Source organism: Periophthalmus magnuspinnatus, chromosome 23 (genome assembly GCF_009829125.3).
Source record: "Periophthalmus magnuspinnatus isolate fPerMag1 chromosome 23, fPerMag1.2.pri, whole genome shotgun sequence".
In the NCBI taxonomy this organism is placed as follows: Eukaryota; Metazoa; Chordata; class Actinopteri; order Gobiiformes; family Gobiidae; genus Periophthalmus; species Periophthalmus magnuspinnatus.
Window position 1 is genome coordinate 20093124 of NC_047148.1, and position 16356 is coordinate 20109479.

At 40.9% G+C, this 16356-nt stretch overlaps 4 protein-coding genes across 8 annotated transcripts in view; all 4 read right to left on the bottom strand.

Moving 5' to 3' along the window:
* The window catches only part of rpl37 (ribosomal protein L37), a 107712-nt gene that overhangs the window by 40824 nt on the left and 50532 nt on the right, over positions 1–16356 (bottom strand). The gene's annotated exons all lie outside the window — the stretch shown is intronic.
* On the bottom strand, positions 217–6491 carry ark2n (arkadia (rnf111) N-terminal like PKA signaling regulator 2n). 3 transcript variants are annotated; one of them, XM_033988971.2, is made up of 5 exons: positions 6221–6480; positions 4967–5862; positions 1964–2134; positions 1672–1783; positions 217–1601 (listed from the first exon to the last, which is right to left on the bottom strand). In XM_033988971.2, exons 2-5 carry the CDS (start codon positions 5796–5798, stop codon positions 1418–1420), a joined length of 1299 nt encoding a protein of 432 aa, XP_033844862.1. In that variant the 5' UTR covers positions 5799–5862; positions 6221–6480; the 3' UTR covers positions 217–1417. The 3 variants fall into 3 exon arrangements, with proteins under 3 accessions (XP_033844862.1, XP_033844865.1, XP_033844864.1); XM_033988974.2 differs by lacking the exon at positions 1964–2134 and having other exon boundaries at positions 6221–6491; XM_033988973.2 differs by lacking the exons at positions 217–1601; positions 1672–1783; positions 1964–2134 and adding an exon at positions 2603–4035 and having other exon boundaries at positions 6221–6491.
* Positions 7056–9224, bottom strand: hwa (huluwa). 3 transcript variants are annotated; one of them, XM_055231444.1, is made up of 3 exons: positions 8664–9224; positions 7485–7680; positions 7056–7377 (listed from the first exon to the last, which is right to left on the bottom strand). In XM_055231444.1, exons 1-3 carry the CDS (start codon positions 9219–9221, stop codon positions 7211–7213), a joined length of 921 nt encoding a protein of 306 aa, XP_055087419.1. In that variant the 5' UTR covers positions 9222–9224; the 3' UTR covers positions 7056–7210. The 3 variants fall into 3 exon arrangements, with proteins under 3 accessions (XP_055087419.1, XP_055087420.1, XP_055087418.1); XM_055231445.1 differs by having other exon boundaries at positions 7497–7686; XM_055231443.1 differs by having other exon boundaries at positions 7485–7686.
* Positions 9650–12618, bottom strand: zgc:122979 (uncharacterized protein LOC641576 homolog). Its single transcript, XM_033990237.2, has 4 exons — positions 12441–12618; positions 11770–12028; positions 11137–11654; positions 9650–10464 (listed from the first exon to the last, which is right to left on the bottom strand). Exons 1-4 carry the CDS (start codon positions 12546–12548, stop codon positions 10231–10233), a joined length of 1119 nt encoding a protein of 372 aa, XP_033846128.1. The 5' UTR covers positions 12549–12618; the 3' UTR covers positions 9650–10230.

Genomic DNA, 16356 nt, shown 5'->3' on the forward strand with positions numbered 1-16356 from the left:
AAAGTTAATGTATTAAAATAGTGTATAATTGATGCTATGCCAATGACTGTCTGTACTTTGTTCCATGAGTATTGGGTTAGAATCAATGTCTTTTCACCAAAAGCCCTGTGTTGGTTTTACCCATCTATACAAGTTTTTGAGATAACAATTTTGAAAAAATAACAAGTTTGTTCTAAGAACTTGTACAAAAAGTAAAAAGTGCACATTGTCAAGGCATTCAGGTCCATCTTCCGTTGTAGGATTCAAGGAAGATATATTTTATTAAAGAGATTAAAGGGGCTTGCATCCACCAACAAGAAGCATGCAAATCCTAAGTGCAACTTGTTCTGATTGTACAGTAGGATGATACACTCTCCACACACTGCAAGGGCTTAAAATTATGATCCTTCAAGAGTAAAGGGGTATGTACTCCTGTTTTAGGATATATGAGCTAATTACCATGTGTTCAGCCACATTATGTGCCCAGATAAAGAGGTCCTTTGATTATCAGACATATTGAAAGACTAGGTTATTCCACTCACTGATTTTTTTCTTCTCTGATGGCATGTTGTGACAGTGCAAAAGTTCATCAGACAATGTCACAGCGAATGCCTGTCGTAATCAAAGCTTAGGCTGAAGGTGGTCCAACTCGACTAAATATTAGTGTGCTACATTTTTGTCAGGCAGTATCCTCACAGCGATTAAGGTCTGCATTCTGGTTTGGCCAAAAAAGTGGGAATCTGTCTCTTCCCAAAACATTTTGAGGCCGAAATATTAACACTTGTCATCTTGGAATACGTTTGAGAGAAAAATCTGTTTGGGAAATTACCTTGTTCAATATTCAAATACAGTTAGCTGGCCTCTTTCTTTAGGTACAATAATGTTGCTCAACATGCAGTCCATGCATATCCTATTACCTTTGCTAAAATTAATCCAGGTGGTGACGTTTTGGTCAGACAGTGTTTAGGCTTTTAACTTGGTTCAACTTACGTTCAGGGAAATAATGACTTTTATACTCTCACCAAAACAATGTTAACAGTACTGAAAACCCAGTGATTAGACTATAATAAAAATATTAATGGTAGACATGTAAAAAGCCATGTCTTCAGTCTATACAAAGTGTACCAGCTGCCACTATCTCAATAAAAATGTGTGTAATATATTTTTCCACTTATTTTCAATTTAAGATATTGCTCTTTTATCATATTTTGAGCTGCACTTTAGTGTTGTTGTTTTGAACTAAGTTTATAGTTAGCAGCCCAATACCAAAATGTTAGATCAGGAGAATGGCTTTAATACATGCTTGTTCAAAAGTGCACAGGAGCAGACAGACTCCAGAGGTTGCAGCCAAAGCTCCAAGTTGAGTAAGAATCCCAACTGTAACAGGAAGGTGAGGCAAGGACTAGGAAGGGAATTGAAAAATGTCTTTAGCATAGGTTTAAAGCAGGTACTTGTGTCCGTTATCCTCGTCTAGGGTGAGGTCTACTACTTCAGGTGGGGAAACCCAGTTTGGCTGTGGGGAAGTCCAAAGCTGTGGCTGATTTGTGCTGGTTACCTGATTTACAGGATTTTCTTTCCATGAGGACAAACTCTTTATCACCCCTCCATATGGATGAGCACCCCTGGGTTCAAACACAATAATTAGTAAACCCCCAAAACAAAGGAAAAAATTAAATTCAATATCATCTTTACCGTGCTTTCTCTTGCACATCGACAATTTCCACCTCACTGTCAGAAGAGGCGATACTAATCTGGCCCTTGTGTTGGGAACTTTCCTTGTGCAAAAGTTGTGCGTCTGGATTGCCTGAAACAGAAAAAAGACTGTAAGCTGAGCCATAGACGTGAGCAGCTTTTCGGGCCTTCAAGACAATACAGACTAGAGCCCCCTTTATAATATAGTTCATTCATACCAATCATCATTTTAAAAGCCCTATCTACTCTGAAAATAGAAAATATATTGATAGATACCGGATTTGTAACTGACCTGAGAGTGAGCTCAGAGCTCTTATACACCCAGAGTGCACTGCCATAACTTGGCCTCTGTGTGTTTTTAGCTCATGCCTTATCACGCTGGGCCGGGCAGCCTCCACACTCATACTCTCCTGGTTAGAATCAGAGCCTGAAATATCATAGTGACCAACTATTGGTGGCCCGTCTGCAGAAAACAAACACAAACACTTTATTATTCAAATTACGCCTAGGGTTAACTCAATAGTGTGAACTTTCTCCATCACTAATATGCCTTTAGGACCCTACAACACTGCTGTTTATTTCATATATTAAACAGGTACAGGTTGTTGTGAGGAGTTATTTTACACCAAAATTGACAGTTGTCTTTGCTATTGGGTATTTATTGTTTTATGGGCATATTGTACCAGGATAGTACCATGAAAATAAAGCATGCTTTAGATGTTTTGTAAAAGGGCATTCTTGGACTTTGAGATAAATACTACAGTGGAACAAGCTTCCTTTGTAAACAATATATCCTACCCTGTCACTTATTTCAGAATTTTTCTCTGCCAGGTCTTACTGCCACACTGGAGGGGACAGATTTGGGAGGTTCTTCCCCTCTTATCAAAATGACAATAAAAAGCAACAAGACAAACTAACAAAAACTCATGTATACGCCTTTTTCTGCATGATCAAAATTACCCTGTTAAGGATACATGCAGAACTTTATTAATCTTGCACACACTTTACACATACAAACTAATAAGACGTTCTATTTCTCAAAGGACAAAGGCCTACATACACACACTCTTATTGTCACTATTGCAGTGGAGTGTGGAAAAGTGGAAGAGCGCCAAGAAAACGTTTTGACCACAGGATCCAAACCAGAAAAAGGACACTTTTTTGGCCAGTCACAAACAGTAGAGTAGTTAATGCTCTGTTCCATAGGTTTAAAATGTGAACTGTGAACATATTCCATTTAAATTATGTACAGAGACTGGCTGTCAAGCACAAAACATAACAAAATAAGGATTAAAGAAATCTTAAAGGCATGCAACTAATTCCCAGAATATTAACATATAACTTAAACACTTAATAACGCTAACAATATATTGCTAATCTACTTAAAAAAACAACAAAATATTGTCGCTCTTTATACTTAAAAAAAAGTAGCAACTGCAATTGTGTCTGAATGCAATTATTTAGTAAACATTACACATAGAAAATAGCCTAAGAAATTAAAGTAGTATTTATAGGTAGACTTTTGTATCAGTAAAGCTATGTCACCAAAAATGTTGCAGGTTTATAACCCAGAACATATTTTAATGGGGACCAAATGTATGCTGTGTTCATTCACTCAATTCACACATTGACAGGATACATGCCAAGAAACCAAACCGAACCGTAACTTATGGCATGAAATATAAACTGAAATAGTATTACTCAAAAATCTCTTTCAGATCACTGTAAGAAATCAGAAATCAAACGGGTGAGTTGAATTAAAACAAGATCTACTCTCACAGTGATTCAGTGCCTGCACAGTGTGTCAGGCCAGTCAACTAAAAACAAATAGCCATCTCAGTCCCAGCTGTAGTTTACATGCATTTATTTTGTCTCCTCACACAATACTGGATCTTCTACTTGTGTCTGAGCAGTGAAGACAAGCAGATTAAACATTCAAGAGTCCAGGGTCTGAAACGCCTAGATTTCCATTCGGAGTCACTACTTCATGCAAAATATTGTTGTTCATAGTGGCAGGAGTGAGGCTGTTATTCTCCCGGGCCAACATGTAAGCAGCCATAGTCTCCGCAGACTCTGATGATGGCAGAAATGAGCTGGGAGGGGAAGGGCGTGCGTCTTGAGAGGGATTCTGTTGTCCCTCGAGAGCGTCACTTGAGCGCTTTGACGAATCATCTGAATCAAGGTGGGCAAGCCTTTCCATCCAGACCCTGAAGCGCTCTTCCGTCTGGCGCTGCATCACAGCAAAGCGCGTCATGGCCTCTTCCAGAACACTTCCAATGCCGTTTCTATCCCACGAGCTGCTGTCCAAAAGCCCATGAACCTGAGCTCCAACTCTGGATCTCTCCGCCGCACGTCTGAAGCCAGCTTTAAAGACATTGAGGCCAAGCAGTAAGACTTTCATGCTATGGAAGTGGATTCTTCTATTACAGAGAAAATGAATCTGTTTTTGGCTACGTGCAGGCTGACCCCTCCATGCTGATGGAATACAACATGCAGCTGTTGTAGCACTCGAATGTGTGCAGGATGTAAAAATGGTTGAAAAATAATTGGATGCATCTGGAAGGAATAATGGCCTTGTGCTATATTGAGATACGGATTAAGATATAAACTTCTAAATCTGTCTATAGTAGTTGTTTTTTTTGAACAATGAAAAACTTGTGTTTTTTTTAAGACAGATATATACTAGTAGTCAACTCACCCATGTGATTCCCAAAATCAAGGATGATTAATAGAAAAGATTGTCCGTTGAAACCATGAAAGCGTGCCTATAAATATTTCTACCGCAAGTGCCTCAGTTGATGCCAAAGAAAATACAGAAATCTAAACACATATTACTGTGGCTCTCCAATTTCCATTCAAGTTTAACTCTTTTATAAGTTTATTTTGAGTAGAAAAGTCTAGATTTCATGCAAAGTTTTTTTCTACATTCTAATAGAGAAAACTGAAAAGACAAACACAAAAAGATGAGTGAGAATGACAAAAATATTTAAAAAGATGTTCAAATATTAGATTAACACTGAGTTTTGTGATCTGGGTTACTTGTGAATCAGGCTACATGATACGTATGGACGCATATTAAAAAACAATAGTAAAATGATTGTAAAACTTCAAACTGGCATATAAAGTCGTTTCAAAACAGAAAGCATCATAAAATGTATCTACTGTGATGTACTAGACTTATACAAACTAAATACAAGGAAATATAGGTGTCAGCTGTGGTGTTTGTTTGAAATGGTATGTCTAAATGTGATTTTAAGTTGCATTAATAAGTGTGTTCAGTGTTGCTGAATGTTACCTGGAATATCTGTCCTGATTGTCTTGCTACCTCCAGAAGTGTCATCGTCCTCATCAGAGGAGCTGGTGCTGGAGTCACAGGTGACCTCACTGTCACTTGTGCTGCTGTCCTGCAGCAGGTTGTACTTCTTCCTTGCTGCTGCCTCTCGTTTTTGCCTGAGCAAACGCATTCTCTCTTTGTGTTTTTGGCTCCGGTGCCCTTTCACCTTTCCCACTTTGCCATTTGTTTGTTTTTCTTGTCCCGTAGCTGCTTCTGCAGTTGTCTGACATCGATTTTTCTTTGCAGCCATAGCATTTGAAGGCATGTCACTCTCTGACCGAGAGCGGCGGGACTTTCTGCCTCCAGTTGTAGAGGAAGATGGCTGGTCAACTGTCTGTTCTGAATCAGGTAAAGCTTCCATGTTGTCTTCACCTTCACACGCTGGAGGGGCAGCTACTTCTTCCCCTGATGAAAGTGTGTCTGAATCCGCAAGGTGCCCACTAGAAGAGGGGGACAGCATACAAGGGTTTGAGGAGTCGCTTTCATAAACACGGTTAGACACGGCCTTGTTGTCACTACTAGAAGAGGCTTGATGAGACCCTGCGGAGTCTCTCCTGAGCTCCTTCATCAGGCATGGCATAGACAGCAGGCTTTGTTCACTCTCTGTGTGCAAAAGGCTGTCCCCATCCTTATCCTTTTGAGTGGAAGTGATGCTGGTGGAGGTCTCACTCTTTTGTTGATCTTCTTGCTCTTCTTGAACAGATGCTGTGACTGTTTCTGCTTCATCAAGGCACTCAGTGGGACACTCAGCATCAACAAATTCTCCTGTATTTACTGAATCTGCCATCTTCATACTAGTCAAGCCCAGAGCCCAAGGTCCAAATGATGTGGACCGTTGTGTCTGGACAGGAACTGACCTGATGTAAAGACAACAAAAGCCACAATTAACTTTAATACCACTTTAGAATATATCAGCAAAATTATAATAGAAATTGGAAGTAAGAATTTCAGCAAAACCTAAAGGCTGCTATGGTTATCAATTTTACAGACTTTTCTGAAATCCATGCATGTCCTGAGGGTGTGCACAGACGTGAGCTACAAACACGGTCAATGACGACGCTAATGTGTCTGTGCTCAGAGTTTCCTCTTGTGCCATAAAAGGAATCAGCCGCAGCTTCAAACATTTCAGGGTTGGCCGTTGTAACTGAAGTAAAGTGTGAGCAGTTCACTAAAGCAACGATCAACTCGTGTGCTTTGAAATAGTACGCTACTTACCGCGGTGGCGGCGTTAGTTTATTCCTCAGTCCAGATCGCTCGACATCTTACGTAAGTTACAGTTTCTCTGGATCTCACCGCTACAGTTCGACTTCCGAATTACGCCGCACTAATGTCCTACAACGTGGATGTGTGAAGATTGGGGCCAGTGCATTGGTTCTGTGTCTTTCCTTAAGTGCGACTTTAGCTGTGTATTATTGTAAAATGTCTTCAACAGTCTGCAGCAGCGAATCGTCGTTACAAAGTGTACATGCGCCACTTCCGGTGCTCTGGGGCCAGTGGAGCGACCCCTAGCGGATGGCGGAAATTCAAGGTCAACATTTACAAATAGTTTCTCAATTAATGTATTTTAAGCATACATGGAAATGAATGCGCCTTTATCCTTGTTGTGAATTGAACACACTTTGAACACACACACACAAGGTGCAATGCACCCTGGGAAACCAGCTCCAGATATTGAATCTAAAGGTTTAAAGCATATTCCATATTCCTCACAAGGTATAGCCATGTTTCATGTTTGACAACACAAATTCATAAAAATAAAATTAAATAAATTAAGAGCATTGCAAACTGCAGTTTAACCTTTAAGCCTCCATGGCCTTTGAACAGGTCACCTACTCTTCAAAGACTTGACATTTCACAATGAATGACACCTTGATGTTCTGGAAGCGACAAGTCAAGTATACTCAATAATAACACCTCTTGTAATATAAATATATTTATTGTGCATAAAAATAAGTTAATTTTCATGTGTTGAAATGTGTCACTGTTGGCAAAAAGTGATTAATTCTTACGTGCATTTTCAGTCAGTCAACAGTTGAACAGGTGCATAATGAACTTAGAACATTTAGTGAGTTTGTGCTTTGAACGATAGTGAACTCAAATGAGTGATAGTGGGATGTTAATTAGAAATAAATAACACAATAAAATATTAAATAAATAATACTTTAAATAAATATTTAAAATCTTACATTATACAGGAGTAGTCAACTATACCCAGTACTGTTTCGTGTGCAGTACTGGTCTGTGATGTTTCTGTTTTGGGACATTATTCTGTTTGACATAACACGGGTCATAATAGTCCCACTCCAAGGCAGAAGTGAGCACGCCGTTGGACAAACCATCACTGTCTGCAGAGAGTATCCTCAAAGACACGCCTGAAAATGCAGTCCAAACAAATTTTACTTGTAACAACATTAAAGATCAAGTTACACATCATAAGACTGGTCAGTGCATTAGCACGAGCTCAAAGAAGATGTAAAACCTGCACTGGCACCAAAGTCGCTGTCCAGTCCAGGGCCCACTGCAGACGTGAGGATACAGGAGACTTCTGAAAGTGTGTTTGAAAGCTCACACTCCATGTCCATTTTGTCACACAGATGCACTGCAGCAGCTGTGTTCAACTCTGTCCTCATCTCATAGGGACTGCTGCTACAAAGTTGTCCCCCATTTTCTGCTTCCTCCTGCTGTGAACAACACAGAAGTTGACACACCTTTGGGCAGGTTCAGAAAAGAGCCAGTACTAGGCTGAACTATGTATGCAAATGATTAAGGTAAACAGTTTTTAAACAAAATTAACACAAAACTAAACATAGCAATCAAATATTGTATATTTTTATGTTGTGTAGCTACATCCTGTCCCTTGATCATTTTTCTTAACAGCCGCTTAGGCCTTTTCCCCTTTTCCCACTTATTTACAGAATGTCCATCCTTCTCATTGATGCTTCATGAATTATATAAAAAGATTTACATGGAACACAATTTTCATTTCTCACAAATAAATCAACATTTACTGGCATTGGCACATATTGCTCTTCTCATATTTTCAATGAGTTAAAATTTGCAGCTCCAGTTCATCCTTCCATGTCCCACCACATGGAACACAACTACTTGTCCTGAATAGTTTGCCCACAGTTTGAGATGGTCACTGTGGAGCTTTGTCCAGTAGAATATCTCCGTTAAGCTCTTCAGATGTACTGGGCCCCAGCAGCCACTAGGGGTCCCCCCAAACATGAAATATTTGACTACATTTAGTTTAAATATGCGGTATTATGTAAGGTATTGATGCCTTTTCTTCTAGTGACAAGGAATCAACAATGGCATTGAATTAGTTCATTTATCTATGTGACAGAAACATGTTATGGAAACTATAAACCTGCAGTTTTCCCAAATGCAGGGCTCATAAAATGCAACTTTTATTAAATTGACTCCACACTGGCAATTCTGTTTGTGTTGTTCATTTGGTTTCAGTTGGCTGCTTCAGCAGATCTATCCAGATACTTACAGGAGACATGCAGCCCTGACAAGAGCAGCTCTGAGCGAAAAATGCAAAATAGGGCTTTAATTACAGTGAGAGGCGGGCAGTATTAAGAGGCCATATTCTATATGCTATGCCATTGTACAGGTAGATCCTGAAAACTATGGGTTTATAAATGCCACTGACCATTGGGGAGTTTGGAGGCACCAGGTTCACTCTGGTTTCAGCCTCGGAGTCGCTGGACCGCGGCAGGACAGGTGCACTTCTACACCACGTACTTCTGCCATAAACCCCGGAGCGCAGGTCCAGTCTGGGAGAAGCCGCAGAGGAAGTGGCCCGGATGGAGCTGGGCGCCTTCAGGGACCCGGAGCCGGTTGCACCATCAGGCCTGAGGAGCCGAATCCTGTGGTCAAAGCCTGGCCTCTCCTTAGACGAAGCCCTAGAAGAAGTGACAGGCTGAGGCAGGACAGGCTCTGACAGGGACATGTACGCTCTCCTTCCACTCTGCAGAGGAAATGCCACGTCTGACAGTCGTCTGGCCCCGGGCAGTGCGGAGTGCAAAAGTATTGCCTCTGTGTCCTCGCGCCTGTTGGTCTTTTTTGACAAAATTATCAACTTGTAGCCAAGAAACAGGCAGTTCAAGAGCAATAAAATGACCACACATGGAATCAACAACAAGACAACCAAGGTGAGGTTAGACACTGGGCCCTCGGGCAGGGCTGTGGTCTGATGGACCTGCGACATTTCATATCAGATGACATAAATAAACGTGGGTAAAGTGCTGATCTCACGTGGCTGTGTTTGTGTGGCTGTGCGCAGCTGGACTGACGCGCCAATTATCCTCCAGGTTCTGTGGGTTCAGCCTTTCCCCTGAGGAGTGTGTCTGTCTCTATAAAGATCTTAAATCTTACACTTTCCGCCGTAGCTTATGTAGTAATCTCCATCATGAAATAAAGTAATTTAACAAAACTGCAGCTGCTTTAGTCTCAGTGTGCAGGTGTGTTTTATCAGGTTTTTCACATCCTTATCTCAAATGTGGAGCAAACACCAGAGGGCAGCAGTGGATCTAAGACTGTCACATTTATCTGTCACATTTATCTGTCACATTTATCTGTCACATTTATCTGTCACATTTATCTGTCCCCGAAAAAAGAAAGATCATTCAGATGGATAGGACTTTTTTTTCAGTTGATATTTATTTGAAAATGTACATAGTTTTATAGGCTACTCTTTGTAGTCTTCACATTGTAGGAATGCATTATGGGTAGGATATTGCAGAATCTATACAAACATCTCAGATCATTCAATAGAACATTTCACATGTGAATCTCTCTTAGAGACAGTATTGTTGTTTTTTGTACACAAAGTAAATCTTTGTACACAATTATATCAGTATTATTTTAAAAATAGTCATATGAAAACCATATAACCTCTGAAAGCCGTTTCTTCCCCTCAGGTTTAAGTCTACACAGACTTGATTAGCACAGCCCTGCACTGTGAGTGTACTGTATAACAGCACAGATCAGTCACACTGGAGGAGCACTGAGCTACAGATGGCAGCAGAGACCACTGTTTCTGAAGTCACTATCATCTTCCCCTCACACCATACCACCGTCCAATGTGCTTTCAGCTGTAGTATTCTCCATTCACCATAACAGGCTGTGAATGGTTACAATACTAGCACCCTTGAGTAAGGCTGTGATGTAACAACAATGCACACATGGCGACCCTGTGTCATGTATTGAAAGAAGAGCTAGCATTTGGCTAAGCTGTGCTTGATTATCTCTCGGGACTGGGGTGGGATCCTGTCAGGAAAGAGCACCTGGAACTCCACCACCAAATCCCCTTTCTGTGATGGGCTCTTGGGCAGAGGCAGACCCTCACCACGCAGACGTCTCATTGCACCAGGTTTAATAATGTCACTGCACGGCAAAGGCATCATTCGGCTGTCGAGTGTAGGCACATTAATGGTACAGCCACACAGCGCCTGGAGAGAAAAGATTCAGAATGAGAAATCAGAACCAGGTTCAATAATCAGTGGCCTCACTTTAATAAGAGCATAACACATAGGAACCACTATCATCCCAGGACCCTCAGTCTGACGCACAGTTATGTAACTGCTTTCTATTGATTGCCTGCATTCAAAAGATGCTAATCCGTCTCAATTATGTAATACTATGGTGTTACTGATGTTATAAATGTCCCTCTGTTTGGTAAGTGTAGGAGTTAAGTACTCTGTCAGCCCACGAATGATGGAAGGGCTCCTTGAAATGTCAGCTTCTGAGTGCTATCCTATTAATCTATGTGTGGGCTGGTAAGTGAGAGCCAGAAAAAGAACTGCCAAAAAAGCCTCTATTGAGCTCTACAACCTGCTGTGTAAAAGCAGAGGAGGCTGCAGCCAATGGCAGAGAGGCAGGTCCAGTGATGGGGGCTGTGAGCAGTGAGGTTAAATTTAGCTCATGTTCCCTTGCTCTCTACAGGGTTTGACGAGGTAATGGAGGAGTCTGTACTGCTGCTGCTGTGTGTGTGGGGATTTGTGGAATGCGTCAAAAATGATGAAACTAGAACAGGAATCATTTACCAACTATACACTATTAAGACTGATGTATCTCTCTGTGGTTCCTATGTGTTAATTATATATAAAATCACTACAACTCACCTCCTTTAAGGTGATTTTGGCTGTGTAGACGATATTGGCGCCGTCTCTCTTGTACTGTGGGTGCTCCTGGTCTTTGAGAATGAATGTGATGTCAGCAGGCCCTTTGTTTGGTGTTTCATTTCCTTCTCGAGGGAAGGTGATCTTTGTCCCGGCTCTCCACCCTTTCTTCACCACCACATTGAGCACTTTGTCTTCAGATCGCAGGCTTCGACCGTCGGGATTCAGACGTTTCCGGGTGATCTTCACGTGCTTTGTGCAGCCGTGCATCACCTCCTCCAGAGTGACCAGCAGCTCATGTAACTCTACCTTGCTCTGATGATGCTGCCCATCTTCACGGCCTGTGTAACCTCCCACACGACTGAATGTGAAGCGCCTGAACGGGTTGAACAGATCTTCATCGTCTTGGCCAAAGTAGATGTCAAAGTAGTCTGAGCCGTGGAAAGAGGAGGAGAAGGAGGGGTCCATCTGGAAATTATTGCGGAAGATGTTGCCTTGGTTCACCATCCCATTTTTCAGACCTACCGAGGAGACAGAAGGACATTGAAGTCAAATTTAGTTTGTGTTGATACATTATGGTCTTGCAATTGCACTTAAAAAAATAAATAAATACATAAATAAATAAACGATCCTCACCTTCCTCTCCAAACTGATCATAAATATTCCTCTTTTTGGGATCAGTCAGAATCTCGTAAGCCTCAGCGATCTCTTTGAACTTGTCCTCAGCTTCAGCGTCACTGTTCTTGTCAGGGTGAAACTTCAGAGCCAGTTTCCTGTAGGCCTTTTTGATCTCGTCCTCATTGGAGTCAGGTGACACGCCCAGTACTTTGTAGAAGTCTTTACCAGGCGGTTTGATGGCCAGGCAGGGGGTTTCTTGTTCAGACTTGACACTTTCCTGTAAAAACACATAAGTACGATGATTAAACATTTTGTATTTTTATTGTTTTTCTGAGGTTATAGACAAGACTTTTTTTTGCTGCAGACAGTTGATTGCATAGGCTATATTTATTAATTATAATTTAAACATATTATCTGAAAAAAGTTCTCCACAATGACATTATAAAGCCTCTCTGATTTGTTCTGCAGTTGCATGAAGATTTTTCATTGGCTGTTTTAGCTTACAACATCCCTAGAGTTTTGAGGAGAAATCACTGATGAAGAGGCAACAGTGACTTCCCCGACAACCGAGGAGCTCTCTGCTGATTGGCTGAACACACTCCAGCTCGCGACATTAACATTTCAATATGAAGCCGGTAAAGCTGCAGCTCTGACAGCACAAAAAGAGATGATAATGAAGCAGGACTTACCGCTGAAGATGAAGAGCCAGAGCTGTCTCCTCTGTGCATGACCCGCACTTTGCATTTCACATTCACATTTTTGTGTTTGACACCGAACTGAGTCCAGATGAGAACCATGATGCTGTAAAGAGCTGTGAAGAGCTGTGAGGCGCTGTCCGCTCTCTTGTGGTGCTGAAAAGGCTGCTTTCCTGTCTCGAGCTCTCCACAGCTCTGGCTTAAATACTGTGGCGGCCGGTCTTCTCTACTCTGCTTGCCTCCCACTCCCGGTGACTGAGATTTCCCCGGGCCCGCCCCTTTTTCACGCGCAGGGGGATACCGAGTCCCGGGGCGTGCGGCTGAGCTGTGATTGGTGCAGCGCGGATGAGCTCGCGGATGTTGCAGCCTCCATCTCCATCTCAAGACTTGTTTCCGGAGTTTCTAAAAGCAGCTCGAGCAGACAGTCACGACTCAGTACAGACACCACTCGCCCCGGGTACATCAAGAACAGACAGATAAGTGTTCAGCTTTGTGCCTAGACAGAGACAGACACAGAGAGAGGGGCATTTTAGGACATGGATGATATTTAATCCAGCTAAGCAATAATAACATCAAGGAATACCATTCACAGTAAGCTTCATCAATGAGATACCTCGGTGGTGATGCTAAAGTGACAGCACCAGCCAAGCAACAACCTCATGTTTGATCACAGTGAAATGAACATCTCCACAGTGTAAAACAATAATCTGAACACTAGAAATGATAATTCACAAAATGTAAAATGAACATCACCACAGTGTAAAACAATAATCTGAACACTAGAAATGATAATTCACAAAATGTAAAATGAACATCACCACAGTGTAAACCTATAATCTAAACACTAATAAAGATAATGCACAAAATGTTGCACGGTCACATTATTTCTGCACGATGCCCTGAAATGAACTTAAACTGAAGTGCCTGAAATGACCCTCAGTCCCTCAGCCTTTGTCGGTTTGGTCTCATATACAAAGAGCTTGCACAAAGCAGCAGTATTCTCATAGCAAACCCCCGTGTTCATTAGATACCTGTTTAAGACTTCAGATGTATTACAGGAAAAGCAGTGTACCCTCACGCTGATGACTTACTTTGATATTTTGAGTTTCCATGCAAATGAAATAACAAACCCATTAAAAGATTGTGTCCTTTTTGTGCAATAAAACACTACAGCAGATTGCAGTCTCAAGTACAATAAAATCCTTGCTTTTACCTCAAATGCCCTGTTAGAGCGGCAGGAGGAAGAGGAAGGGAAGAGGGAGGGGAGTCTGTTGTGTAAAGCCAAAAAATGTGAGTAAAATGGTCTATCAGTTTTCTGTCTGATCTTGCAACACATTTCTCATCTTTTTTAAACGTAATTTTACATGTTCCGGATGAATATTTAACATGAACATCATCTGTGTTAGCTGGATTCGTCTGCGAGATGATATTTTGCATAAATATAAATGTAACATAGTCATAGATTACATGTAAAATGAGGTCTGTGTGTATCTCCTGCTCAGACACCTGCAGCCAAACCACATTTTCCACAGGTAATGCATTTTTATCAGACTATTTTCTATAATCCTACACTGTACTGCCCTTATAAAGATGTGATTTTATGAATGTCAGACCTATTCAGACCCATCCTGTTATGTAAATGCCATTTAGATCAAGCCAAGAAATTACAACTTCACATTCAGGAAGCTTCCTCTGAAAGGCTTTTGTTTGAAACTGCATTAGTGTTTTGTTTTTTTTTCTTCTCACTTACACCCCCACATTTCTGCAGGGTGCATAGTATTAGACACATACAAAAAGCATTTGAAAGGAGGCACTGAAAAGCCAACAGCTGTGGACTGATGGAAAAAAATCAAGTTATATAATTGAATGTGTTAAAATGTGCGTGGGTGTTTAAAGAGTGTGATGTTAAGTAAGTGTTCTTTTTAATTCTCCAGAGACACGCAAATTATAGCATTTCAAAATATGACGGACAGGTGCTGCTTTTTCATCCGTTTCTCTTGGTAAGAGCTGATTGTGTGAGTCAAATCTGCATCTATCTAAACACATTTGATTTTATATTTCGTTATAGTAGAAATTTTTGCATTTATAATCTTTTGTTTTAAATTATATAATTACAGGGGAAAGCTTGAGTTTATTTAGCATAATTTTTTAGCACAAGAAAAGAAAATATTCCCTTTTTAGTTTTGAGTCACTGTGGCTGAGACTAAGCAGTAAAATACTAGACAAACAGATATGACAATGACACAATAGGAGATTACATAAATGATAATGGATTATTGTGTACTCACACCTGCCAAAGGACAATCTCTTTGAAATACTATTTAGTTTTGAAAAAATGAGGCCTATTTTAAGTTCTACACATAGCCCACGAAATTCTATGACACAGTCTGGAGTCTGTTGTGCGGGAGTGAGGCAGCGAGCCCATGGTTATGAAATGTGTGTCATGGGGAGCGTACATATATGGCAACGTTTCCTCTGCTATCTTCCTCCAACATCCAATGGGGGGTGGAATTTCCTGGAATTCTCCTGTCGTGGTACAGGAAACAGAGGACAAATTTGGTGTGAATGTGTCGAGGTTGAAACGTCACGCCTAAGGAGCTATAATATTACTTCCCCGTAGAGGCAGATGAAGTGAATCAGAGTGGTTCTTTCACAGCGCACACATCCTGCCTTCGTCTTCTCACATCCACCGAACATGAGCTGCCAGTCTCGGTGAAAGATTCTAATTAAAACGCTGGAATACTGTTATTGTGTGGCAGTGAGAAGGCTGACACAAAACACCTCTGTGGAGCCTCTGTGCCATTGTGAATCTTTCTCACATCCAGCTTTTTAGCACTGCCTCTGTGTCAAATTACCATTAATAACATGTCCAAATGTCAGCTGCATTTCAAAGATGCTGTTCCGATTGTTCTGTCTCCACCTGCCTGAGAGGTGCCATCATCAAGCAACGCGCCGAGCTTTGTTTGTTTGTCATTGTTCTTACAAAATCTTCTCTCTCCAATCATCACCTTTTTTGATAAACGTGACCTACATAGCACATTAACCCCGATGCCCTGTACAAGCAATTTGTGAGACGTGTTCCACTGCGATTAAAATAAACAAGAGAAAAGTGGTTCACAGCAGGTTTTATCCTTATAAGTCGCTATAGTTACATCACACAACATCTTTGCTCTTTATTTAGATGAGGGTGATTACCTGCATCAACAAGAGACATTTGATTTTACACAGTGCAGAGTTGTGTAATCACTGAGTCATCCAGGTATGGCCCAGTGCTAAAAGAAAAATATAAAATCTGTTAACTGGACAGTAAGTTGTAGGTGTTGTAGGTTCAGTTTTGGTCAAATTACTGGTGGACACTACTTTATATCGATCTAATATTTACACAGGGTAATAAATTATACTGTGTTTCTTTACTGTGGTGTGTTAAAGTATGATAAACTACTCCTTTTTCTGCTATTGTCTGCAGTTTCCTCCATCTCAGGACTGGATCAGATGGATGTATCTGTGTTTTAGTGAGTGTGACATCCAGAGAAGATACTGTTTGATCCACTCATTAAATGTTTACTCAGATCCTGTGCTCTTGTGATAGTGGTATTTGATAGTTTGATTGTTTTACTGTGTGCAAATTAGATATAAATTATGATTTGAACTGTGCTTATCTGTTTTCCTGACTCTATGATGATGTTACACTGCCAGATGGAGGACAAGGTGTTTCTTTTCTGCCTAAAAACACTGTATTTTCTTGAGAAATATTCCAAATTTTGAAGCTTAACCTATTTATTATGACATACTCTCAGTACAATGTCCCTTTTTCTAATCTAATAGCAAACCAGTCAATAGGGAGATAAAGGTTTTCTCTAATATACTTCATGCAAACCAGTTAAATTGTGTGTGATTGTTCATTTATGGA